The sequence below is a fragment of the Cantharellus anzutake genome (genome assembly GCF_015039405.1).
Source record: "Cantharellus anzutake strain C23 chromosome Unknown EI90scaffold_21, whole genome shotgun sequence".
NCBI lineage: Eukaryota > Fungi > Basidiomycota > Agaricomycetes > Cantharellales > Hydnaceae > Cantharellus > Cantharellus anzutake.
The window spans coordinates 998,808-1,023,257 of record NW_024066971.1 but is presented as its reverse complement, the minus strand read 5'-3'; the positions used below and the strand labels follow the sequence as shown (position 1 = coordinate 1,023,257).

Below are 24,450 nucleotides of genomic sequence, written 5' to 3'. Positions count from 1 at the left end.
GTGTCACACCCTACCGGACCCTCAGCCCTGGGCAATATACCCGGGCGCTCTCAACCCCGGGTCGGTCCCTGACAGTATTCCGCAATCACCTCTGACTCCCTCGATGGTCACCACCCCTTCAATTCAATATATTACCTACACCTCCCTAAGTATGGAGCCCCAAAGGCCTCTGGACAGCCCCAATGTCCGCTAGCACACTCCCGCCCCTGCTGGGCAATTCACTTGCTTGCCCTGCAAGTCTACCTTCGGGCCTATCCCTCCTTTCCGTTTCTGGGTTATAGCCTGCCATTCCGCTAACCCCGTAACCCGACTCGTCAGTAATATTCAGTCAGCTAATGTTTAACTCTGTTAGCTCCGCTCCACTCAGTCCCGCCATTCACGGGCCCACCCTCGCTGTAACTATATATACTTAACTTGTAGATAGGTTACACCCTAGTGATAAAATCAACTAGAGTTGATCCCCCTTTTAGTTCTCGCTGCCAGTAAGTAAATTAGGGCATGGACATGTAACTAGGCACAGCGCTCCTGGTCTGAGTCGCTGAGGCCAAAGCCCTCCACCACGGAGACATCTCCTTTGTCTTGCTTCCGGTCTCTAACGGGAACATTCTATGATCATGTGATTCTATCGGCAATCTGTTTGGTTTCCTTATTGTGTCACAGCCGTGCATTCCGGCCCGTTCCCGTCCCGTCCCGATGCCGCCCGAGCCCGTTACCGCTATGTGAGCATGAGCGCGAGCCCCGACCTCAGCCCTATCCTCCCTGAGGACTCCCTGCTCACTTCCCCGCTTGCCCCTAGGCTCCCCTGCACCTGGCCGACTCCCCCACAGCCACACCAACCTTCCCGCCCCGAGTCCACCTCTGGCACTGTGCCCAGCGTGACTCCTCTACCCCGCCCACTTGGCCCCTACAGGGCCGCTATCATCCCCGTGCCCAACTCCGGCCCAACTCCGAGTCCAGCACCGCTACAATACCATCACCGCTATCGCAGCCCTACGCTCTTTCCTTTATTTATCTGTTATTGTTTGTTTTGACCCTCGGTCATTGCCGGCTGCTATGCGGCCAACCCCGCTCCTTATTCTTGTTTGCTTCCGGACCCTTCGGCCTCCGGCCCGGGTCCGCTTCCATTCATTTCTTCCTCTTATATATATCCTGTATGATACTTTATTGTACCCTAGCTCTAATATCGATGTGACCACGACCCCTAAGTCCTGACCCCAACAAGGCAAACCCAGTGAGTCCGAAATGAGGGCCAAGAGACAGCTAGGGGGCACAGCACTCCCTTTAGAGTTGCTGAGGCCAAATGCCCTACCCCCGGGCCTTGTTCGTGGCATCATGGCCATTGCGGCCTATAGCAGCCCGCAACGGCGACCCTCGGTGCCGACCCCGGACCAGTGTCTAACATATTGCCGGACTCTAACATGTATATAGCTGACTCTAAGATGGGGACATTCCTTTCCCCCAGCTTTAATCACAACTAGGTTATCGGAGCAACCTGCACAAGCATGCACATTCCCTGACAATTGTTAGAACGGGCAGATTCAGACGACTCCGGAGTGGAATCAGAGACTTAGCGTGGAAGGACCTCGGCCTCAGCGACTCAAGCGGAGCGCTGTGCCATTGCTGTTTGTCCATTTGGTCCTTAATTTCACAGTAGGTGAGCAGGAAGTCTCTAGGGGGCATTTCAGGTCGATTTCGGACTGAGCCTTCTTCGAGTATGTACAAGCGCCGATATATATAATGGAGGAAGCAAAAGCACAAGGAAACAAAGGGGAACCGAATCAGAACAAAGGCATCTGAACGGGAACAAAGGGATGACAGAAGCGGAGCGGTACCGAAGGTCATAAGGCAGAACCTGTGATACGTCCGAAAGGAGGTAAGGAGGGCAAGGCCCAGAGGGGCAGGAGGATGAGGGGAAGTGGGGATGATGACTAACTGGCTAGAATGGGAAGAAGCAGCAGTCCAAATAGGGATGAGGGGAAAATGCGAGAGATACATTACAAGCGGCGAAAGTGCCGAAGATGATCTGCAAAGCTCGGAGGTTGCGGAGCTTACAGAGGTGGGGTTGAAAGTCCGAGGAATATTGGCAATGGTGTTTACATAGTATAAGGTCACCAATGCAATGGACTAAGACCGAGGTGGAGTCAAAGTCCGAGGTAGGAACTAAGATGGAGGCTCGGAGCAAAGGTACGAGCGGTGCCCGAGTAAGAAGTACGGGACAGCGGTGGAAGGTCGTAACTTGGCAGGAGGTCGGCGGAGGAGTACCAGAGAGAAGAGAGAGGAGAAAGGGAAGAGGGAAGGAGTGGTGGAAAGGAGAGTTGTCAGGTCCAAAGGTGAGTATCGGAGCGGATGGGAGAAGCATAGGAAGATGATGGAAGGGTGGAGGTGTGGTGAGGGAGGAGCGGAGGAGTAGGAGGAGGAGTAGTAGGAGGGTGTCAGGGCACACCCGCCTGACCCCGCACCCTGCGCCACACTGCCCTACTCCGCTTCCCCCGCTATCACCCCCCGTCCCTCCTTCCTCACTTTTCCCCTTTCTCTCTCTTTCTATTCTACGGTCGATTTCCCTTTTCTCCATGTACCACTACATACCTAACCCCGTTCCCCTGATCGCCACACGCACCGCGCACACTCCTGCCTACCGAGCGGCCACCTCCGGGATCTCCCACGGAGACACCCGGGGAGGTGTGGCTGTGTGCGGAGATGACGTGGCCTCCTCCACGTGACCCTGACTGCATGTATATAATAGCGCCTGGGGTGGTGTAGGGAATGGATGTGTGGTGATGTGTGCTGTGCACGCTTTCTTTATTCATTGTTTATTACTCTTTATTTCTCGATGTAAACAATGTATATAAATTGCGGGGAAGGGTGAAACAGGTTTTCACTCTTCTCCTCCCCTGTCGAAATTACAGCTCTATACTGCCTAATTCCTGACAGCTTGAGGATAGCAGGAGTCAACACCAAGGTCGGAACCTCAACCGACCTTACAGGTGGGAACAGAAGAAGCAGCCTTCTTCTCAACTTCCCACTTCAGGTAAGTACCATAGCTTTTCCCTTTTAATGATAAATCAACTTCCCACTTCAGCCTAAGTGGTCGGGGATGCTCACCCCACGACGGGACCGCTGCTACGCATAGCCGACACCTGTCCCATCGAGTCCCTCGCGCCGGGACCTTGCCGCTTTCGGAGCTGTCCCTGACAGAGGGTGGCAAGGGGGGCAGTGTTTGGTCCGAGGTGAGTATTGGAACAGACAGAGATAGGGGAGGAGAGGGAAGGAGGAGTGGAGGTGGCATGGGAGGTAAGAGGAGGTGTGGTGCCAGGACCGAAGGTGAATATCGGAACGGACAGCGGTAGGGTAGGACTCCGGAGGTGGTGAAGGAGGAGGTCCGGGAGTCCGGTCGGGATCAGGTATGTATGGATATGACATTTGGGATATCAGTGACCCGGGAATTTCGATGACTGTCACTGAAATTTAGTGGCCCAGCACTATCGCATCCACAAAAGTATTTTGCACTTTTCTCAATAACTCGCTTGTCAATTTAGTCTCAAATTATATATTCTGGAAGCTATTTGAAGGGGCTATCCAACTATGCAAAGTGTGTTGACACCGTTGGAAACAGTCTGGACACCCCTCCGGACAGTGGCCAGCACTGTGCACAGACATGAGGTGGACAGCCACACTAACCCAAAGACTCGCATCCAAAAAAGTGTTTTGTGATTTTCTTGATGATTTACTGGTCAATTCAGTCTCAAAATATATATTCTGGAAGCTATTCAAAGGGGCTATCCATCTGTGTAAAGTGCATTGAGACCATGGGAAACAGTGCTGACACCCCTTCAGACAGTGGCCAGCATTGTACACAGACATTGAGTTGGACAGCCACACTAACCCAAGGACTCGTGTCCAAAAAAGTATTTTGTGTTTTTCTCGATAATTTATTGGTCAATTCAGTCTCAAAATATATATTCTAGAAGCTATTCAAAGGGGCTATCTATCTGTGTAAAGTGTGTTGGGGCCATGGGAAACAGTGCTGACACCCCTTCAGACAGTGACCAGCATTGTGCACAGACATTAAGTTGGACAGCCACCATCAAAAGACTCGCGTCCAAAAAAGTATTTTGCATTTTTCTCAATAATTTATTGGTCAATTCAGTCTCAAAATATATATTCTGGAAGCTATTCAAAGGGGCTATTCAACTATGTAAGGTGTGTTCAGACCGTGGGAAACAGTCTTGACATCCCTCTAGACAGTGGTCAGCATGTGCACAGACCATGGGATGGACAAGTATGGCATTCCGGGACAATTTGCAACCATTGAATCAAACTGAATTAGGACATCTGAGGACATTTACAGTGAAAAAGCCCCATGCAAACGTCCTGAGGTCCCCGACATCCATGTATATCCACAAGCCTTTCATGGTTCGCCGCATTCCAAGCTTTGTATGTATATCCTTGGATACAGCCTCATTTTGGCCTATTAGGCCTATTCTACACAGCCAAGTACCCCCCCTATTAAGGTCCCCGTGAGAGGGTTGACCAGCCTGGCTTTTTTCCTCTTAACTCCACTGGTGTGAATATAGAGCGGCGAACCTTCACGAACATAGGGCTTTCATTTGCCAATCATATATTGAGAAGGCATCAAAAATGCTACATACTGGTCCTTCACCAGAAGTCAATTGCGGCCCAATATTGTTGTGCCGAGCACAGCAATAAGTCCACATGCGCCAAAGTGAATAAAGCCACCCATCCATACCAGTTCGGGTGGGGGGCAGTCAGAGCCTAGAAGTAGGGCTCAGAACCGGCAGATGATCCACTTCTGCGTGATGCCCCTGGCAGCTCATGGTTGCAATTTAGATGATGACCCAAGGATCCCCATTTCGGCTGTAACAGTATACGAAACCTTCCCAAAAGTAACGGAGTCTCGATGGATGGCACATCCGAATTTCGAGGGCTATATCCCGTACTTCAATTGTTTTTGACTCATTGCATGCTATTGAGAAACCCACCGTTCCCCACACCGAGTTGATGCATGGCATAGTGCATCTGGGAGTGAGGGCGACAGCTGGACGAACCGCTGGGCACGTGTCATTCGTGTTGTAACCAGTCAATTGACCCAGACTCAATTACTCAATTCCCCGAAGCGTGGCCGCCCATTTTCAGGGTCGCGCCACCTGTCATCTATCATCAACACACAATCAAAGATCGTGTGTTTCCTGTACTTATAGTTAATGATATACTTGTAATACATCAGATCTCAGTTTGGAAAACAAAGCAGGATTTCCTTTGCAAATCAATCAGAGATCGTCCAAAGTGTGCATGATGGAATCTAGTATATAGCAGTGCATGTCGCTACTAGTACAATGGGCGCAATAATGAGCCTTGTTTCACTTTTAGATGTTTATGAAGATTCCAACCTGATGTACGTACACGATGTATGTACAATTGCCATCCAGGCATGAAAAAGCACTACCCGGACCAGCGTTAGAACGCTGTCACACTGCTGCACGTCCAGGTGGGGGAAAGAGCATCCGTAACACAAAGGAGGCAAGCGCCCAGGAGTTTCGGCTGTGGGTTGCATGATGACTCGGATCCATGTGATATGACACGACCTCCAGTAAGTTTCTGTCACAACCTATGCAAATAATTATTACGATGTTCTGATTAGGGCGGCAAAAAATTCTTCTATATGATCCACGGACTTGCCATCAATACAAATAACTATCCATATTACGTGTTTCCCATCGCTGCAGTGGTGTGCTTGGGATTTGCAACCCGAAGCAGGAACAATTGGATAGAGCTAGAAGGAAAGATTTCGCGATCCCATAACAGTTCATTTGGAATTACCCTTGATATCGTGCTACTAACACACGTACATGACTTATATGACATATAGACAATTTCTAGGCAACCCTGTCGAGGCAAGGCGTAGAAGAACCGCCTACATATATAGGGAGTGGTGCATGGCGTGTACACGTGTTGCGGAAGCAAATGACAATGGAATCTATTACATTTTAGTTGCCCTACCTGCCTCTGCAAATGCGCAGTACGTACGAATAACTAGCCAGATGAAGGATCCATGACTATAGGAATTGGTTTCATGAGATGTGAAGTCGCGTCGCTCCGATGAGAAGGTCGGCCGACAAGCGTCAACAACTGTCAACAGGTTGACCAAGATCGTCCTCAAAATGGTGCTATGTGTATGACTTTATGGGGTGTATGTTCTAGCAGTTGCTCATTCCCAACCGAAACTAAGTGAACGCCGAAGACTCAGGCCCCAGTTTCACTTTAGTAACAAAGGGACAATTGGCACGGGATGATGGACGTACTTGATGGTTGTAATGAAACCCTGGCGGAAGACTCTTTTATTTGGTTACTTGTACACTCGCATCATTAACAAACTCTCCAAGAACACATTACATTTGAGCATTGCCGCCCGTGATGGTTTGAGCGCGCGGGCGATTGAATATACGTTGTACAATTTCCTGTTCGCTGTCTTGCCTGTTAGTATTGCCCCCCTTTTGTTGCATCTACATGTCCCAACCCAAATCCCTGCCGGATCCACCGAGTCTGCCAGCCAGCAGTAGTGTCCTCGGGCGGGCCTGACCGGATATTGGATTCTGAGCCCGAGCGAAGAACTACGCAGCTATTAGCCCCACAAGCTAACCGCTGCGTTAACGCGCCAGCCTTGTAAGCGTCTGATGGCAATATGAGCGAGACATCTCCTCGGTAGACCAGGAACAAGATGCGTTGCCGCCCACACTCCTAGAGATCGTCTCCCTCACGCTGAACCCCCCTATTTCCTTTGACAGAGTCAGCGGGCTCAATCGCTTCTGGCTTCCACCTTCCCTTTATTATTTCGGGCTACGCCATCGGCTGCACACACCCGCAGTTGCCAGTGGACTTTCGTTATCCACGTTACACTCGCGGTTATGCACCATCTGCCCGTCTGTGCTTTTATTACACGTCGGGTTGTCTAAATCAATGTAGGACCCAAGCTAATTTGCATGAACAGAACCCGTCCCCCGGAAACCATCCCATTCATCCGGGAAGGTTCCTAATATACAGCGTCGTGATTGTGAGGCGCTCGACTACAGGGGTGGTGCACAGCAAGCAGTCACAAAATCAATCCAACGCGAGAGGTCCGAACACGCGTTCCGTCAACATTTCCCAAAATTTCTGCGTTTCATACAACACCTCTAGGCCCAAGCCGAACAGGCTTAGCAACAGTTAGACGTGAGAAGCGAAGGGCTTACCGAATGTGGGTCGAGCCCTTCGATTTCTGATAGCGGCGGTAATCTCTGCTTTGCTTATATCTCGTTGCTGCGAGAGTGGCGAGCCCTCAAGAGTGGAAGATGTTTACGGTACATTTCAAGGATAGAGATGGGAGCTCACTATTGGTGGCGCGGAAAGGGGAATGTGTAGTGGGATACAAGAGATGCGGAATCTCTGACAGTCATAGCAGGAGTATGCACTATGTGGTCTGCATTGCTACAATGGAAAGTGAGCCCTTCGTATGCTGGAGACTTTGAGAGAAGCACCAACTTTATTCCTCAGCCTACAAATCAAGCACCCCATGACAGTTGGCTGCGCAGCTTGTGAAGACATCAGGGTCAGTGGGGGGTTCCAAGTGGTTGCCTGTGGGTTAAATATGGGGGTTTTAGTAATCGTTCCACCTAGATGACCCTGATCCGTGACAGTTTTGGCCGCTAAAGTCGAAATGGCTTGGATTTCATATAGAATATACAGTGAGGGTTGCCGCAAGGATCGGCAAACCGGCTTGTTGTAACCTCGTGCTAGAGAAGCTTGCTCACTTCGCCACATTCGCGTCATGTACGTGCGGAAACAGATGGTTGCTGAGCTAGAGGGATAGTAAGGAAAACCACCACAGACTGAGGTCTTCTGACGCCATTACGTTGGGCTTCAAGTCTACAGGAACCAAGATATTTGGATAGGATACGAGGGCAGAGCCATCTCCATAGACCTGGGTTTCTAGCGCTTCCCACAAATGGTCATTCCACAACTGAAGGCTGGATACCTCTCGCCAGGGACGGCGGTAATTCAGAAAACCCAGTCAATATTACGTTGTGCACACCCGCTGAGAACCATTTGAAGTCTATATACCGCTTTAGGGTGCCTCAGATCGAATGGGGGATCTGTATACACAACAAGTCAGAGATATGCAATTCACTCGCCAAATATTAGTCGCAACCACGCTGAAACTCTGCGTCGTTACACTAACACGCGCTTGATAGGTCTCCAGCTCCAGTTTGTCTTTTCTGTACTTCCCAAGAGTCGTGCCAAGACATAGATGTGGCTGCGGTGGTCGGTACCGCGACTCTGGCCCCCGGCGAACCCCACAGAAATGGGGGAACGCCCACTTCACTCCATATTGGGTGTATTACTAGTTAAGGTGTTCTCTCAGACGCAGGGTGTTCGCGAAGCACGGCCACTTATGTCTTTGCAAATTTGAGAAACCGGCATAGGTTCCAAACCCCAAGTCCCACAGATCTATGTGGCATTGCGAAGAATGAGTTCAAAGGTGCCCTCCACCGAGCGTAGGACGCAGGGGCTTGCCTTCGGATATTCGTGCCCCACACGACCAGTATGGGGTCCTCCTGACTCAATGCTTTCCGCCAACCACGGTGCTGAGCCTCATTGTCTTGCTAGTTCATATTACACATGTGCGCCAAATACCATCCATCATTGATGAGGCAGGGGACATTATTTCAAATAGTGATATGGGCACGTTATGCCAAATTCATAGTCCCTAAGCACCCCTATCGGGGCTACTTCTCGCCGGCAAGGGCTGGCGGCACACGGACTATATACAATAACCGATCAGGTGAGGCTGATAATGACCATCTCATGGTCTTGTGCGATGCGGACAGTCCAGTGGCGAGGCCAGCGTTGCACTGGGGCGCGCAGGCCTCTGGGGGATCTGCTCGACTTTACGCGGGCATGCGACAAGCGACAATGGCTACTAGGTCCGCCCGGCTGAAAGGGGACTACCTGCAGAGCGAGGTCGCTCGCATGGTCATTGGAGCTTATCTAATATTACGAAGTCATAGTCATCCAAGGCAGAAAGGCGTGTACGCCATTGCGTAAACAAACCACAACAACTCAGAAGACGATGCCCCTAAGCACTGAGGTAGAAGATGTGTTACTCGCGTGCAGGTTTGGGGATCTCGGCGACATTCGCGCCTTTGTAGACACTCACGGGAGAGATGCGTTAGCAAATGCTCGAGATGACCAATGCAACTCGCCACTTCATATGGCAGCTGCAAATGGGCATGATGGTTGGTGATGATCGGTTTGCCGCAGCCACTGAAATGGCACACTAATGGCACAATGCTTCTTCCGCACAGATGTTTTACGATATCTTCTTCCTATTTTTCCGGCTTCCCTTTCCGCCGTACAAAATGACTCGCAGTCCACGCCTCTTCATTGGGCAGTCGTCAACAAACATCTCACAACCATTAAACTCTTAATCGAACCTCCTCCCCCTTCCTCTACGATCACATCCTTACCAACAACAGGCGCACCACCACCACCCACCCCATTATCCTTAATTCGCACCGATCTTATTGACATCAGGAATGCTGCAGGTCGGACGCCCCTTGTAGAGGCAGAACTAGCAGCATGGGATGAAGGTGCTGCCTACCTCGTTAGCGTGATGACCCTTGACCACCAAGAGCAAGGCAAAACTACAGGTGGGCCGAAGGAGCAAGAAGCTGATGAAGAGATCGGTCTAGATGAAGATGCGGATTCTCATATCGAGGTTGAGGATGCAGAAGGGAAGATATCTAAAATCTCGATTAGAGCAGAAGAAGCGCCAACGACTTCGGCATAATCTGAAATGCATTGGAGGTTTATTCAATAACAGTACGAAACGAGTAACTGCCCCCCTCCCCCCCCCCAATCATCGCTCTTTGTGAATGCCTCAGGAGTTTCATCGAAACAGGTAAATAGCCGTGATACCGATGAGATTAGCATTTATCCAAGATACTCTGCTTGCCAAGTAAATCAATATTCAAGAGCTAGCCGTGCACAGCAGCTTTGTGCCTCCTGAGGTCATCGGATTCCCTAAAGCATTTTTCACAACATTTGAAGACCAAATGTTTTTGGACATGATTTAAATGCTGTTCGAGGGCGCGCAAATTGAAGAACCGCCGGGAGCAATAGCCGCAGGTGAGACGGGCGATCATATCAGCAGTGAAAGTGTTCCAATCGGTTGTGTTCTCGCCTGGAAACCCCCATGATGTTTGTGACTCGGTCTCAAGTTAGTCAAATTTTAACTCACCGGGGCCCTCACTCCAGTGGAGAACATTGTGGGCTCTGGCCCTTTGACTTTGGGAAAAGATGGAGGCAGCAGTGAAATTTGGTTTTGGCTCGGGCGGGTGTGCCAAGGCCTCAATGACTTCTTGTAGAACCGATGTGAGTGGCTCCGAACTAATCGTCCTTGGGGGTCCGAACGCCTCTTGTACGTGGAAAAGCTGTTGGCCGAGTTGCGGGTGTGTCTCCGGCGAAGGTGGGTCTGCTAAACCGGCATGAAGAAAGATTGTGATGGGATATATTAGACGATGTCGTACCTTCCTCCTCCTGCTCATGACGAATTAACTCGTCCTCAGACCAGAGCTCACACGGTGGAGTTCTGCTACATTTCCCATCGGACCACAAAGCCCCGCATCTGTAGCAGAACTGTGTTTTGCAACGGCAGATTATATGTCGGCACCCGTCCTTCAACTCGATAACAATCTGAAATTATTCTTCATTTACCCACTGAGTCGACTGCCACTAGACACACACATACCTTGCACCCTGGGCAGCGCCGCCAAAGTTGGACTCTCGCGGTTTTGAAGAGCATTCTGTCTTCAGGCAACCTTTCATCTTCGGGGAGTGCCTAGCAAGCGAGTGAAATTTGGTACCTAACCCAGTTCTCGCGTAGTCATTCATACCTGATATTCTTCGCAGCTTATATCTACCAATGGAATGTTAGCTTTGGCTGACCAACCTCTTGCATTTCAGGAACCGCTTGCCTTGGTGCCATTCTGATCTGCACGACAAGCATACAGGAATTTTGCAGTGGAGACAAGTAGAGTAAGGTGCCTGGAAAGAATCGAGGTCGTCTATGAAAAGAAGCGCAGAACATTGCGCATTGGGACAGTAAAACTTCATGAGATAGAAATTGTCAATGTGGGTGATATTTTCTTTGGTGACGCAGACCTTTGGACGAGATTCTCTTTTCCGTTGTGCAACCTATGCATAGATAAGAGCTAAGAGCTTAAAACATGGACAGCAATGAACATTTCATACCCAAACCTCCAACTCTTCAGGTGGAAGGAAGGAAGCAGCATCATCATCACTTATCGACCACTGAAATTGCGAGGCAGCACACTGCGGGCAATATATCGGGAAAACACATTGGCTGAGGACGTTTGCATCGTTTAGCGTTACCCGTACGTGAGTGCGGAGACACTCCAAGCAGTACGTGTGAAAATATGGGCACGATAGACCGATGCCGTATAGCGTCCTCGATGAGGATGCTTCATCAGCAAAATCAACTGATTTGACCAATTTACTAATTTGCTCGAAGCAAATCCCACAACTGAGTTTCGGCAAAAAAACTTGCGCGCAGACCGATCCCTGCTCGCTGGCAACGGTTTCACCCTCAACTTCCTCGTCTTCTTCCCCTAGACGCACATCAGTCACTTTCTCGCAGACGGCGAATAATGTTACCATGAACGGTAGGCGCAATGTCTGATTCGTTATCTTGGCCTATAAAGCCCTTCCCCTTCCCTTTCCCTGATGCCGAAGGATGGTCATCGGGCAACTGGCAAAACATGTATTTGCATGAGCTTTGACATTTCAACAGCCTAGATCGGGCTGACCAGAGTCTTCCTCACGGTGTCTAGCCCTAAGACATGTTCAGCATCGTGGTGAGTGTCATGGCCAGCGTTCAGATCCGCTTGTAAAGCGCGAGCAAAAACAGCATCAGCCGTAACGTTTCTCTGACAAGAGGAGCTGAGTTTGGTTTACTCCCACGAGAGCAAAAACCTAACCTCCTCTGCTGCCAGTTTCTGAAGTGCCTGTTGCGTTGCAACTTCATCCGCGACGTCCTTGACGGCTAGGTCCTGCGCGAGTCGAGCGTCTGACTGATTCCGCAACTCTTCAGCTTCAAGCTTCAGGGCAAGTTCGAGACTCTGATCTTCGAGTAGTCCGTCATCGGGAACCTCACCCACTAAATTGCTTGGATTAAGCCGTGAGGTCAGTTCTATGACGAGCTCCACTTGCTGCGATTCCGCAACATGATCGTGGATAGCAAGTAGCGCGTCTTCTTCCAGCAGCTGTAGTATCTTTGGCCCACAGTCACTTTGAAGTGTTTCTATGGGTATCCCTAGATGTTGCATAATGAGCGATAGCCAGGTGACCAGGGAGAATGCCGTTTACAGCAAGCGACAAAAAAAGCATCGCGGATGAATAACCCCGACGGTCATGTGCTGTTCCAAAAATGGCACCAAATGAATGGTGAGCGACCAGTTTAGGCAAGCAGCTACCATAGATCAGTTACTCATGTATGGGGATTAGTCATCCAAATTGGACGCGCCGATTTTGTCTCTTGCTGTACGATCAAACTCAATTGAGATCGATAAACATAGGCATACAGGGTCCATACAGTCCCACATGCAATGTACGAGGTTAACATAAAGTAAGTAGTCCCACAAGTAGAAATCCCAAGGACAGCAAACCCGTGTCTCCGACCTAACCTTCACCAGAGGGATCTTGGACCCTAGAAAGTGAAAATAACACAAAACGTGCGCCCCATACAATGAGAGTATTAAAGTGCATAACGACGTAAAATGTCAGTTTTCGCTTCAAGTTTCAGGCAATGGAACCGGTATGTTCTTTATCTCTTGCACCCATCGATGGGCAACTACGCAGTCTTCAGCAGTATAAGTGTAACATTTTCCCTCCTGTGCAAATGACAGTATTGGTTTTGTGAATCAGCAGGTATAGGTGACTACCACGCACAGTTTGCAAGACGAAGGACTTCTCCCCTTTCACCTCGACAGATTTGAGAACATTGTAATTCTTTCGAAATCGACTACGTCCTCGCCTTAGGGTTGAAGCAGCCGAGGAAGCGCTCATCGTTCGCGATCGAAATGACGAAGGCCCTGAACCTGGTTTAGAAGACCCGCTACGGGTTTGATGGGTGTGGGCTGACGACCTAGTCTTGGGTATAGGTATCCCGTTCTCATCATCATCGTCGCCATCATTGTTTGATTCCATCACATCAGGCAGAGGAGCTGACCCAGCGGCTGATGTCCAGGACCTGGAGTTAAATAATTGCGGTGGGGGAGTAAAGAAAATTTCGGTCTTTATCTTGACCTTCTCCGAGATCTCCTTGCTATCGCTGCCGCCGGATTTTAGGCACATGATTCGCGGGAAGTCAGTCAAGACAAGAATACGGTGCTTCGTACGACTAGGTAGAATGCTGCGACGCCGGACGAGCACCGGAGCAGTGAAAATAACGCGCTCTGTTGGGAAAAGGAACTTTGACCTGAGGAAGGATGAGATGATTAGGGGCCTGTGATAGGAAATGAAGCAACACACCACCGAGCACCAGACCGAGACTCTCCAGAGGAGGTTGAGGCGGGAGATGAAGATAGAGCCGAAAGCACTCCGTTCTCGACCAAGCTGCTGGGTCGTCCTGCGCTCCGTGCCAAAGTCGCCATGGGGGAACCCTTTATTGGTGCAGATGATGATAATTGTGGCATCTGGGAGCTCCCTCGGCGTATCTCAGGTAAGTGTGTGTCGCGAGCGATCACGCCGTCAGGAGGGCTACGGATAAAATGAGCAGGAGATCCGGCGAGTAGGTCGGAGGAGGGGTTGAGGGTGTGATGGTCGAGGTTGCCCCTTGAAGGATCATCTATGTGGCGTCGATTCCGCATTTGCATACGAATGTCATCGCTGGAGGAGTTCTTGGTGCCAGCAGCCGTAGCAAGCGATAGCCGAGCTAGAATGGAACTCGGATCAACATGGCCATTGATACTCCCGTTCGCAGGTTGGAACTTAGGCATTGAGGTGACGGATGATGGTGCGGATGGTATTAAACCACCATCCTCATCATGAGAAGGGAAGTGGGGGCGAGGTGGCTCGATTCGGTTAAGGGCTGGAACGCGGCGAGCGGCTGGTAATTGTAGCGGGCTTCGTTGATACTCCGCATCATCCATTTCATCCTCGCTGAGATCCTGCACGAGTGCCTCCCACGCCGCCCCAATCCCGTGTTCGCGTCCACTGTTCTTGGACGTTTGTGTGCTGAGCTCATTCCTGACCAGCCCAGCTTCAAGAGGAGGAGCAGAACAGGTCCAAAGGTTCGACCAATCAGTCTTCTCGAAGAATGCGTGTGCTTTGAGTGCTGGGACACCCCCTCGAGCCACATCCCCGAGTCGTTTAGCAGGCTCAATGACGAGTAAGTTTTGAACCAAGTCCATGCTGACTGGGTCAAATCCAGACGGGAAGGAATAATCCGCCACCTTGGTCTTCTCCATTGATAGATACGGTGTGAGAGCTTTGAACGGTTGTACTCCTGCGATCATTTGGTACAGTATGCACCCAATAGCCCAATAATCCGCGCTGCAAAACAAGGAAAGTCAGCACGAGGGGGCAAGCGGTGCCTGGGCATGTGATCACCTCTTTCCACACGTGTATGACAATAAGAGTTCAGGACTAATGTACCCTGGTGACCCGACGAAGGATGACGTGCGAGACTCGGCTGAACCGAATATGAGTGGAATAACATATATCTCAGCTGACCATGGGCGCACCAGAATCGTCTTCTTTGAGGATCTTTGCAGTGCCAAAATCAGTGATCTTGAGCCGCATGTCGTCATCCAGAAGACAGTTCTCAGGTTTCATGTCCCTGGGAACCCTAGTCATTGTGATTGACCCCTAGGTCTCTATGGGTGACGCACCGATGGAGCACTCCAAGCCCGTGCATCCAACAGATGGTATCGATCATCTGTGCAGTGTAATAGCGAGCACATTCGGTAGAAAGCGAGCCCAACTGGTGTGGACATAGTAAAGAATAAAGCGAATTGGTTCTCATGTGTGGCCAACAGCGCAGGGATGGGAACCAACCATGTTGATCCTAGTATTCAACTCGCCATTGCTAACTTTATCCAGTACGAAATCTGAGGGCTAAGATCAGACTGATTTCGAAAAGTCGTTTGAGGGACATACAGAGACTGGTGGTATCGCTGAACGCCCAGTGAAGTCTCACAAGACCAGGATGGCCGACAGTGCTGAGTCTAGCCAGACTGTCCTTCTCTACATATGCATATTTTACCTTATTGTTACGCTGAAGATGGTGCTTATCGAGGACTTTGACTGCATAAATTTGTCCTGTTCTCCGGTACGTGGCCGAAAGTACCTGCACGTGGCGGGAAAATAGCACGATAAGCATACGCAGAAGAGGTGCTTTCAAGCCGCACACAAGCGTACAGTTGAATAAGAACCCTCCCCAAGCACGTCACCGAATTCGAAATCTTCGGGTGAATAAAGACGCCGGATGGCCGTTCCACTGCTTGTCCTTGAGCGGGGCTCCCTGGGTGTGGTGGCTCTCACAGTAGCGCCGATGGTCGGAGTCTTTGATAAATCTGGAACGGATAGAGGAGGAAGTGCCAAGTCAGCTGGCACATCATCCCCGATGCCCAGCTGACGTTGCAGATAGCTAGGTGCTCTAGAAAATAGAGGAGTTCCAGGAGAATGAGGGCTCTGTGCGCGGCTGCCCGCACGCTGAGGTGACACGCTAGTGTGTGCCTGAGAAGAAAACGCTCGAATAGGTCGAGGGCGAGTTGGAGGAGTAAGGATCAAGGATGACGAAGAAGATGATGAGCTTGAGGATGATATGACGCTTGCATTTCTTGAAAGCTGAGCAAGTGGATTGGTTATCGAGGATTGAGATACAGGGGACGTTGGACCAGGGCCGGAGACGACAGTCACCGTCGGGATGGGATGCGGTGCTGGGGCGGAACTCATACTGGATGCACCCAACCGCGACGTTTCTGATCAGATATGTCAAGTGCCGTGTTTCCCGGGTATCGCAAGTTCATGTGAGATGCGCTGGAAAAGCCAGCCCAGCCAGATTGAGCGACTGCAAAGACTGCAAAGGCCCTGTTCCAGGCCCAGTGAGAGCACAGCCTCGAACCAAACAGTGATCAATAAGAACAGGAATCCCGTCCGTCATACACATGTTAATCAAATTATAGGATACAAGGGAGCACGGAAGGGACTTGATCAGAAATAACAGAAAACCCTCAGGTGTCCAAAAATCGCGGGAAACAAACATTAAAATAAGACCTCTTCCACTTCCAATTCGTAGTCATCGAGCGCCTTGAACTCTGCAATTCGTTTAGCACGAGCAATTGCGAGTTGGTCTCTGTCGCGCTTGGGTCTCTGAGCAGCAGATTCGAGATTAGTATGACCACGGTGATCAGGGAGTTGCAAGTACCTTGGCGATCTCGTCTTCGGAAGAATCGTCGGCACCTTCGATAAGTTCTCCTTCCTCGTCTTGCTTCGCCCGACGGCGACGAGCAGAAGCGGCACCGGCCCCTCTCGGTCTCCTACTACCCTGAGAATCTTTCGCTTTCTCGACCTTCTTCCCCTTTCCGCCCGCACTCGATGAGCCGCCGCTGACCTTGCGTGCTGTTCTTCGGCGATGAGGGACGCCATCGTCTTCTTCACAGGGTGACTCTGGGCGCACCTGGGCGGAACGCGTGCGTTTCGATTGTCCTCCAATTGGGACGTCGGCACCAAAGGATCCCTGGCTGACCCGTGCCTTCTTCGCAGGTATTCCAATCCCTTCATCAGGCACACTAGAAAGAGAGGAAGAACGCGAGCGATATCTCGGTATTACCGCCGGGGTGGAAAATGCAGGTCGGGTTAATGTCGAAGCAGCGAGTGAAACACGCGGCGTCTTTGTTTGTGTGAAAGATGGCTGGGGGGAAGGTGGTGTTGCTTCTGCCGTTGAGCGCAACTCTTTACGTCGTTCTTTCAGCTTCTTTTCAGCAGCAAAGAATCCAAATGGGTCTGAGATGTCGGAAGTATTATCAAGCATCGAACTAGGGTCCTCACTCGGAGGGACAAGGTCTTGATTGACTTGTATGTCGTCGACTTCATCGGACTCGTCGGAGAGAGGTGGGGGGGGAGAGGATGGTGGAAGGGAGGAGCTAGGGGTGACTTCATTGCCTCCTTCCTCTGTTGCTTGAGCCTGCCAGGCGAGAACAGCTTCTTTCGCGTGAGGTTCATTGCCTTCAGATGAATCCAGAGATGCATTGATGGTTGAAAAGGTATGATCGCCAAATCCCTCAAGCGGATTTTTGTATTCCTCCTCACTTGAGGGCTTCTCGACAAGTTCAACAACTTTCGCAGGAGTATTCTTCGGTTCGGCTGGCTCAGATGTCTCTCGGGCGTGATCATCTGTGGTCGGAATCGGAGTCGGCTGTCGGTTTCTTAGGGGACGTCTGGGTCTCTGTTCAACCACAACTTCAACAACACCCTTCTTTGGGGACTTCCTTACCTCCTAAACGCAAGATTTAGTTCAACTATGAGCAACTTGACGCGTAAACCTCACATTAGCGCTCACCGTCCCCGACTTGCCCGGTTTCCTGCCTCTTGTGCTTCCAGCAACAATATCCTTCGCGGAGCTGGTGCCCACATTCCGCGCTGATCTACGCAAGGCGCTCATGTCCAAGATGGGTTCCAAGAAATTGCTAGCGAGGTTTTGTGCTGACCTCGTGTTGATGGTTGTTTGTTTGCGTCATTGCGGGCCCGACTGGATGAGCATCTGCATCCGTTGTCACCTTCCAAGTCTCACACACATAAACCTCCCAACTTGAGTTAACAATGCCAAGATTAAGACTTGGTCGAAATTTCTACCCCACTTTTCAATAAGTATTGCTAGCGAATCTTTCTCTGACGCAGCCCACCCGCCCCAGCAAGAAGCTGTCGGGACGAGGCAATCCTCATACTTTAATGCTCTGATTCGCCCCAACGTGGTTCTCGAAGAATTTGTGGACACCCTCAGTTGTTCCGTGCATTATGGGAAGCCTATTGCAATCTTCTAGGATTCTGTTTGGGTTCATGGTGACCACTTGGATAATGTTCTATCACAGTGCCATTGTCAATTGAATCACACTTGTTACGCCATACACAAGGCGGACCGACGTTTTAGAGCCTCAAGGGAGGCATGGGAAAGATGTATGGTAAGCAACTTCGCTTACATCAGCGGACGAGCCTGAAGATGAACAAGCATCTTAGGCAGACTCCAGCTTCTATGACTTCATGATACCCCTTTTTGCCATTGGCCTCTGGAAAGGGTCTGAGCCGAGTGTTCGCACGACTGGAAGGACTTTTGACCATCCGGTGTATTTGGTGGACTTTACATCAAATCCAACTCTGCTGACAGGGAGGGGGCGTCATTAAGATAGCGCTGAGGCTTGTCAGTTTAAGGAGATGTTTCGTGCCTATCGTATGTTGAATAGGGCCTTTTATTTTCATATCCCTTTGAGAGCGATTTCTTCCAAACAACACTTGATGCACTGCTGTGATTCTACGCGACCAACATCCTCTAGTTCACACCGGACTCAAGACATCGTGTGCTTTCCGACTGTGTCGCAATGAGGTCATCCAGCAACCTCAACATTACGGAATTGTTAGCATCGCTCAATAGTTTATTGTTGTTCGGGTCTGCAACTGAACCTGCCGTGGGGTTGTCAAATCGCTGCCGTCCCATTGCGGCATTGGCTGAGATGCTCGGTGTTTGGTTACTCGTGTATTAGTCTCTGTCATGGAACGCTGATTCCCTCTCAGCTCCAGGCCCGCTTTCGGTAGCTAGTAAATACATGGAGACCAGAATCGTCCAGGCAGTAGGATTCATATACAAATTCCTGTGCCTTATCACAGAAGTTTCTAGTCCTTCTAGCACAACTCACATGGCTGGCATCAATCATTGAGTGTAGCGAGCCAGTCCCAGGGGATATAATCGACGTACATCCAGCACCCTGGACCTATCGAAGCAGTGGTCAGTTGTATACGTCCATCGGCTAGCCCTGGATACTCTGTCAGCGACAAGGGGGGGAGTTGTGGGCATACTTCACTCCTGAATAGGGCGGGTGCATATGGGCGACACGTCGTGAAGGCTCAGTACGCACCGACACGGATTCGTATGGAGGTCTCGCGTCTCCCTGTTTTGATAAATCCTTCCTGCAGTACCACTGCAGCTGCTGCTTAGGCGGGTCGATCATGGGTTTGCATGCAAGCGACACAAACCTGAGCGCCGAGGAATGCTGAGCTGGGCTCGGTGCTGGCGTTTTAATAGGATATCAAATAGATATAACGATGGAACTGCAAGTCTGCAGGTTTCATCAAATGAAAAATAGTGATCGTGCAGATTACAGTATGCCACACTCAGAGTCTGACTGCCAAGTGCTAACAATTTGGCAGTTCGCTCGTTCCTAGATATGAAACCACAACTCACCATAGTCACCTTCGTTGAAACTGTTCAGTTCACCGTCGAAACATTGTGATGCCTATATTATCTCCGCACACCACGTTAGTACAAAGATCCGAAATTCACAGCTGTGCATGCACACCGTGCGTTGAAGCATGGTAAGCTAATTTAACCATTTGAGTTCGAGAGCTGTAGCTAGCTCTTCCTGTTGGCCTCATTATGGCTCGATCGGTCACTCTGGATTACAGTAGTGTTATCTCTATATATAATGTACACTATACACGAAACACTCTTTATATTTATCAGTCACCGCTCAGAGTTCTATGGCGGACTCCGAGAGTACCCTGATCTGCGAAGCTAAACGGAGTACTGTTCATTTAATTAGCACCATGGTAGAGGACTATATGAGGATTCTGAGTGTGCATGTGGTGCTTTTCTTTTCGTTTCAGTTTTTACTTTGTATGCAAAGGTTGGCTTTTTCTCAATGCCACAGCGGAACGGTCATAACCAGTTTTTCCAAAGCCAACATTGATACATTGGTGTTAAGGTTATGTAGTAACGGACAAAAATTATTTCCTATACGACAGACTCCAAGAAGAAAATGACCAAAATCAATGGAATACCCAATAATATCATAAATTAAGGGATCGGCGAAGATCCGGAATTTCAGAGATTATTCAGGATGGTAACCGTTGGGGTGGGGGTAACGTAAAATCCAACGTCTTCATTCCAAAGAAAAACGCTAAGATGGAATAAAAGATTTCCGATGCGAGATGCAAGAAAGTATCCAAGACCGAAGAATGGGCTGCCCCATCCACAAGGGACAAACTGTGTGGGCCAAATGTACTGGATATGTCCCAACCCGTAGGTATGAGAGGTTCATAGAGGGCTGGAAAGTGCGGGTCATAGTATGTTGTAAGGAACATGTATCTTGCGCGTAGAGATACCATCCTGCGAACCCCGGGGGGGAAAAAAGGCTCAGCACGATGCCTGGAATGACAAGGTTTGTGAAAACTCACTTTACGAAGATAATGATGGCAACTGTTTGAGTCATCAAGATCATTACAAACCACTTTCCCCATCGGCGGTTAGTCTGAACGGTCTCGAGGTCAGGCGGAGGCGTTGCCGCCCTCACTACGCCTTCAAGCCGCCCAATTTCTTGAGAAAGTGACTCCTCTCCATTTCGAAGGAGTTGCAACTGGCGATGAAGCCTCGCACGCTCCGCCCGGGCCAGTTTGGAAGCTTCTTTAAGATCAATAGTACGATCCTTCTCCTCAAGTATTTCTTGGAGCGATCTCAGTGGTTCCGGGGCAGTCATGGACATGCTACATTCATCACAAGAATCAAGAATTAGTCGCACGGCCACTTGTAGAGTGGAAGATACGCGCACCTTTCATCGTTGAACTCTTTAGCAATGAGAGGGATTTGCCTGGCAATTGACCTCAAAAGTTGTATTTCCTCCTCGGTGGCAGGCGAATTATCCTCTTCCCGAAGAGCAGGTAGCATCTCAGGTGAGCTTGGAATTTCGTTTCCAAAGGCATCCACCATTTTCATACGGGGTCTCCGCCTGCGAGGAGATGAATCCCTGCTGGAAGGTTTTGCCTTTCCCTTAGAGGGGGCGAACTCGCCACATCTCCCTCGTTAGGGCCGAAGGCCGAAGGAATACCCTTCCGGTGCTTGTTTGAGGGAGTCACTAGTTCTTCCTGCTCTTCCTCCATTACCTGATGTTCCAATATGGCAGAGCTACTAAGCGATGTTTCGTCAAATCGAACCTTCAAAATCCCCTTTCGTAACGAATTGGACGCGGATGTAACAGGCGTACTAGCCCATGCACCAGGAGGTTTCGGCGTCTTTGAAATCGATGTAGAAGCCCCCATCGTGCCCCCATCCTGTTCAGGTGTCGGCGCTGGGAAGCCTGCATCAGGTGTAGTAGGGGCCCCTCGCAGTTTGTTCCGCGCCCCATTGGGAACGGACACAGCAGACCCGTTTACTTCTTCAGCCGTGTTTGGCTCAAGCACTCCGGACTCATCTTGCGGAGTAGCGGGAACTAGATGTGGGCGGCCTGGCTTTGGAGTTCTCCACCCACCAGGAGGATGAGGTGTGCGCGTCATGCCTGGCCCATCGATTAATGTATTACGGTTGGGCGTCCGAGTCGCCGTAGGGGATGGTAAACTCCCATCCGGAGATGTGGGTAAGTCAGGGAGATCAGGAAGGTCATCAGGACGGGGCGGTGTGTTGAACACTACAGACCTGGAAATGCGAGGGGGCGTCGCGAAAGAAAGGTGCGAGATATTCAATGCAGGTTGCTCTTCATTTTGCGACTCGTTCTCGGAAGGGGGAAGCGCTGAGGACGAAGGCATAGACGGCTCGTCCGGGATGAATGACAACGAAGGATCAATGGCTTTTTGCTCTTGGGAAGCTTCCATAGTCCCCTCTGGGGTTTTGAACTCTTCGGACTTCGAGATAACCGATATTCCTGAAACGCGAGACAAAGAGACAGGCGATGGGGGGAAAGAGAGGTCATCTGACTGTGGATTCGTGGGTGACGCCATAATACCAGACCGTTGGGCGGGGGGAAACTTGCTGACTGCACTGACGACTCGGGGCGCGCATGATCATCTTGCTGGTATTTCTTCTTCCCTTTGCCCTTGAAGGTCGTGGAGGGCGCATAACACCGTCGTCTGCTATTAGCGGAATTTAAGAAACTGCAATGGACAATGGATATCTGGGGCGTACAGCTCTCGTCAGCACTATCAAATGGTGAACTTGACAAATTCATTGAAGTTGTTGCAAATTTTCGGTTGCTCGACGAACCCAAGGACCTCGACAAATCGTCTCCCGACACGTCGCCTTTAGGGGTAGATTGTTGAGTCGGTCCAATACTTCCAGCCCTAAACAACGTCTTCAGTGGCGTCATCCCATACTCCCACGACGCAGAAGGCGCCATTTGTTCCTCCCCTATGGGCTCGCCATCCTTAACAATTACTTCTAGTTCTTCATCAGATAACGGTTCTCCCTCTGGGGCGGAATCCGTGTTCGGTTCCTGCAGATCATATCGCGCCGTCTGGGCTCGTCGCGAACTGACAATTGGTTTTGATGTACTTGCAGATGCGGTAGAATCGTGGATAAGGCTTTCCAGGCGTAAAGAATCCACATCAAGCCGACGTTGGTTAGCTCGCAGAGCTTCTTCATCGGTCGTTGGTTGTTCTTCGAGTTGCTTTGTGTACGTTTCGTGTGTTGATGCCTTGTGTGATCGGTCAAGGTAGGTCGCGCGGGCAAGTCTAGGCCTTACAGATGGGACAATAAGAGGGGATTTCCGGGTGCGATAATTGGGAGAAACACGAGTAGGGGATGGAGGGAGTTGAAGCGGAGGAGGGTGAAAGGAGAGGTTCATTGAGCTCTGATCTGATGTCAAGAACCCATCATTGCCGCGAGCATTCTTTGGCGTACTGGTTCGTTCAGGCAATTGCTTCCCGAAAGAGTTGTGAAGGGTGTGTGTCGGAGACTGTTGTGGTGTTGGGTTGGGCACTGTTCAACACAAGATGTGAGGGTGTGCATTGATGGCTAAGATACGATTCTTACAGTCGTGACTAAAGTCGATGGCTTCAATTTGGGAGCGCAATGGATGAGCTAAATTTCAGGCCGGTTAGTTAGACCCACGGGATGCTCCTGTCGACCCACATGTCCTGTTGATATTAGGCGTTTCTTCGAGATCTGAATCTCAGATCAGTCAAGGATCGCATTCAAAGTTAAGTGACTCACCCGTGTTTACATCGGACGATTCGAGTCTGGCTCGTAAAATGTTCAACGAGCAGTCCTGCCTCTTGCGGGAGGACTTATCTGCAGCTACAAGGAAGATATGAGGAGGAAACGGGTCGCAATGAGATCAATATTACAGGATGGGGTGTTCGATTTCCGATCGCGTTCGTCGTCCGATAACGAATTAGGTCTGGGAGTGACCTTGTTGCGTGAGGGTTCAGGACTTGTAGACGAGGACCGTCGGCGCCTCGGTGTGGGAGGCTTGGGGGTACTATCTGTTTCATTGGCAGCCAGTGTACGGATGTACAGGTCCCTTAGCCTCTGCTTCGCAGATGAAGCGCGGGAAGACGGTAAGGAGTTTCCGACAAAGGACTCAATGTCCGACTCCAGCTCTCCGGACAACACTCGAGCAGGTCCCGTCGTGAAGAACGCTGAAGCAGGTGGTTTTTTAACAGTAGCAGCATCAGATTCAGAGTCCCGGTCCGTAGGAGGAGGTGTCGCCTGTGAGGAAGTGTTGGCTAAGACGCGACTTGTCAATGCACGTAAGCGAGCAGCAGGGGAGTCCGTAGAGGAAGAGGCTCGGGCGATGTGGGTAAGGGAGGAATTGTTGATGTCGGCCATGTCTTGATGTGAGCTGCGAGATGAGGAGGACGAAGAAGGTGTCGGCGGGAACTCAGAGTCTTGCTCTCCACGCACAGTTGGCATTGGATTTCGAGTAAGGCGCAAACGAGAAGGAGCCTCTGTTCTCGACAGAGAAGATGAAAATGACTGCATGCAGTCCAGAGAATGGAGAGAAAAGCGAACACGCGCCTTCCTCGCGTCTTCAACGAGCTTTCCAATTGCCCGCCTCGGGCGTTGTTTGCGCATTTGTCCCGGAGAAGGGTCTAAACTCCGTTAAAGCCGTTCCACGTGCCCGAGAGCTCATGAAAGACTCGAGGCTTCTGTCACTGGAAGGCGCTCAATCTGATCTGAAACGCCTTCAGAACTCGAACTTGGACTTGTCCGCGCTTCTGCCACCACTGGATGATAGTGTTTCTGCCGCTTCAGACGCGGATGTCCGGCGTTCACATGAATACGTGAAGCATGCACGCAACATATTACGAATCGCTGCTCAGGGAGGAGTAGATGAAGTGGTGAGGCTCAACCCGCTTCTTTGGAGGCCTAGCAAGGTTGCTGAAAGACGCTTA

At 50.4% G+C, this 24,450-nt stretch overlaps 9 protein-coding genes across 10 annotated transcripts; 2 read left to right on the top strand and 7 right to left on the bottom strand.

The window, feature by feature from the left end:
* Window positions 1-6,751: 6,751 nt before the first annotated feature.
* Window positions 6,752-7,427, top strand: EI90DRAFT_926129 (uncharacterized protein). The gene is made up of 4 exons (XM_039068256.1): window positions 6,752-6,938; window positions 7,007-7,133; window positions 7,195-7,252; window positions 7,324-7,427. The coding sequence occupies exons 1-4, from the start codon at window positions 6,924-6,926 to the stop codon at window positions 7,370-7,372; spliced, it is 249 nt and encodes an 82-aa protein (XP_038916665.1). The 5' UTR covers window positions 6,752-6,923; the 3' UTR covers window positions 7,373-7,427.
* Window positions 7,428-9,124: 1,697 nt separating this feature from the next.
* On the top strand, window positions 9,125-9,844 carry EI90DRAFT_2919006 (uncharacterized protein; the record flags this gene model as incomplete). The annotated part of the gene is made up of 2 exons (XM_039054678.1): window positions 9,125-9,290; window positions 9,360-9,844. 2 exons carry the CDS (start codon window positions 9,125-9,127, stop codon window positions 9,842-9,844), a joined length of 651 nt encoding a protein of 216 aa, XP_038916664.1.
* A 93-nt stretch (window positions 9,845-9,937) lies between these two features.
* EI90DRAFT_925993 (uncharacterized protein) lies at window positions 9,938-11,061 on the bottom strand. The gene is made up of 4 exons (XM_039068255.1): window positions 10,805-11,061; window positions 10,584-10,749; window positions 10,295-10,528; window positions 9,938-10,237 (listed from the first exon to the last, which is right to left on the bottom strand). Exons 1-4 carry the CDS (start codon window positions 10,856-10,858, stop codon window positions 10,032-10,034), a joined length of 660 nt encoding a protein of 219 aa, XP_038916663.1. The 5' UTR covers window positions 10,859-11,061; the 3' UTR covers window positions 9,938-10,031.
* Window positions 10,822-12,436, bottom strand: EI90DRAFT_925917 (uncharacterized protein). The gene is made up of 9 exons (XM_039068254.1): window positions 12,234-12,436; window positions 12,054-12,173; window positions 11,883-12,002; window positions 11,738-11,824; window positions 11,483-11,684; window positions 11,390-11,419; window positions 11,308-11,321; window positions 11,218-11,250; window positions 10,822-11,163 (listed from the first exon to the last, which is right to left on the bottom strand). Exons 1-9 carry the CDS (start codon window positions 12,399-12,401, stop codon window positions 10,987-10,989), a joined length of 951 nt encoding a protein of 316 aa, XP_038916662.1. The 5' UTR covers window positions 12,402-12,436; the 3' UTR covers window positions 10,822-10,986.
* Window positions 12,437-12,600: 164 nt separating this feature from the next.
* EI90DRAFT_3154460 (uncharacterized protein) lies at window positions 12,601-16,195 on the bottom strand. Of its 2 annotated transcripts, XM_039065930.1 has the most exons (9): window positions 15,496-16,195; window positions 15,235-15,424; window positions 15,133-15,185; window positions 14,967-15,058; window positions 14,820-14,914; window positions 14,686-14,767; window positions 13,606-14,628; window positions 13,024-13,552; window positions 12,601-12,965 (listed from the first exon to the last, which is right to left on the bottom strand). In XM_039065930.1, exons 1-9 carry the CDS (start codon window positions 16,030-16,032, stop codon window positions 12,867-12,869), a joined length of 2,700 nt encoding a protein of 899 aa, XP_038916660.1. In that variant the 5' UTR covers window positions 16,033-16,195; the 3' UTR covers window positions 12,601-12,866. The 2 variants fall into 2 exon arrangements, with proteins under 2 accessions (XP_038916660.1, XP_038916661.1); XM_039065931.1 differs by lacking the exons at window positions 13,606-14,628; window positions 14,686-14,767; window positions 14,820-14,914; ... (2 more) ...; window positions 15,235-15,424; window positions 15,496-16,195 and having other exon boundaries at window positions 12,820-12,965; window positions 13,024-13,542.
* Window positions 16,196-16,341: 146 nt separating this feature from the next.
* On the bottom strand, window positions 16,342-17,740 carry EI90DRAFT_3123170 (uncharacterized protein; the record flags this gene model as incomplete). Its single annotated transcript, XM_039063583.1, has 3 exons — window positions 16,342-16,449; window positions 16,505-17,575; window positions 17,639-17,740. The coding sequence occupies 3 exons, from the start codon at window positions 17,738-17,740 to the stop codon at window positions 16,342-16,344; spliced, it is 1,281 nt and encodes a 426-aa protein (XP_038916659.1).
* Window positions 17,741-20,015: 2,275 nt separating this feature from the next.
* EI90DRAFT_925471 (uncharacterized protein) lies at window positions 20,016-21,148 on the bottom strand. The gene is made up of 3 exons (XM_039068251.1): window positions 20,895-21,148; window positions 20,524-20,829; window positions 20,016-20,455 (listed from the first exon to the last, which is right to left on the bottom strand). Exons 1-3 carry the CDS (start codon window positions 21,056-21,058, stop codon window positions 20,182-20,184), a joined length of 744 nt encoding a protein of 247 aa, XP_038916658.1. The 5' UTR covers window positions 21,059-21,148; the 3' UTR covers window positions 20,016-20,181.
* EI90DRAFT_925651 (uncharacterized protein) lies at window positions 20,788-22,400 on the bottom strand. The gene is made up of 3 exons (XM_039068253.1): window positions 22,241-22,400; window positions 20,895-22,188; window positions 20,788-20,829 (listed from the first exon to the last, which is right to left on the bottom strand). Exon 2 carries the CDS (start codon window positions 22,054-22,056, stop codon window positions 21,055-21,057), a length of 1,002 nt encoding a protein of 333 aa, XP_038916657.1. The 5' UTR covers window positions 22,057-22,188; window positions 22,241-22,400; the 3' UTR covers window positions 20,788-20,829; window positions 20,895-21,054.
* Window positions 22,401-22,933: 533 nt separating this feature from the next.
* On the bottom strand, window positions 22,934-24,342 carry EI90DRAFT_925547 (uncharacterized protein). Its single transcript, XM_039068252.1, has 4 exons — window positions 23,401-24,342; window positions 23,267-23,350; window positions 23,087-23,218; window positions 22,934-23,032 (listed from the first exon to the last, which is right to left on the bottom strand). The coding sequence occupies exons 1-3, from the start codon at window positions 24,128-24,130 to the stop codon at window positions 23,151-23,153; spliced, it is 882 nt and encodes a 293-aa protein (XP_038916656.1). The 5' UTR covers window positions 24,131-24,342; the 3' UTR covers window positions 22,934-23,032; window positions 23,087-23,150.
* Between the last annotated feature and the right edge of the window lie 108 nt (window positions 24,343-24,450).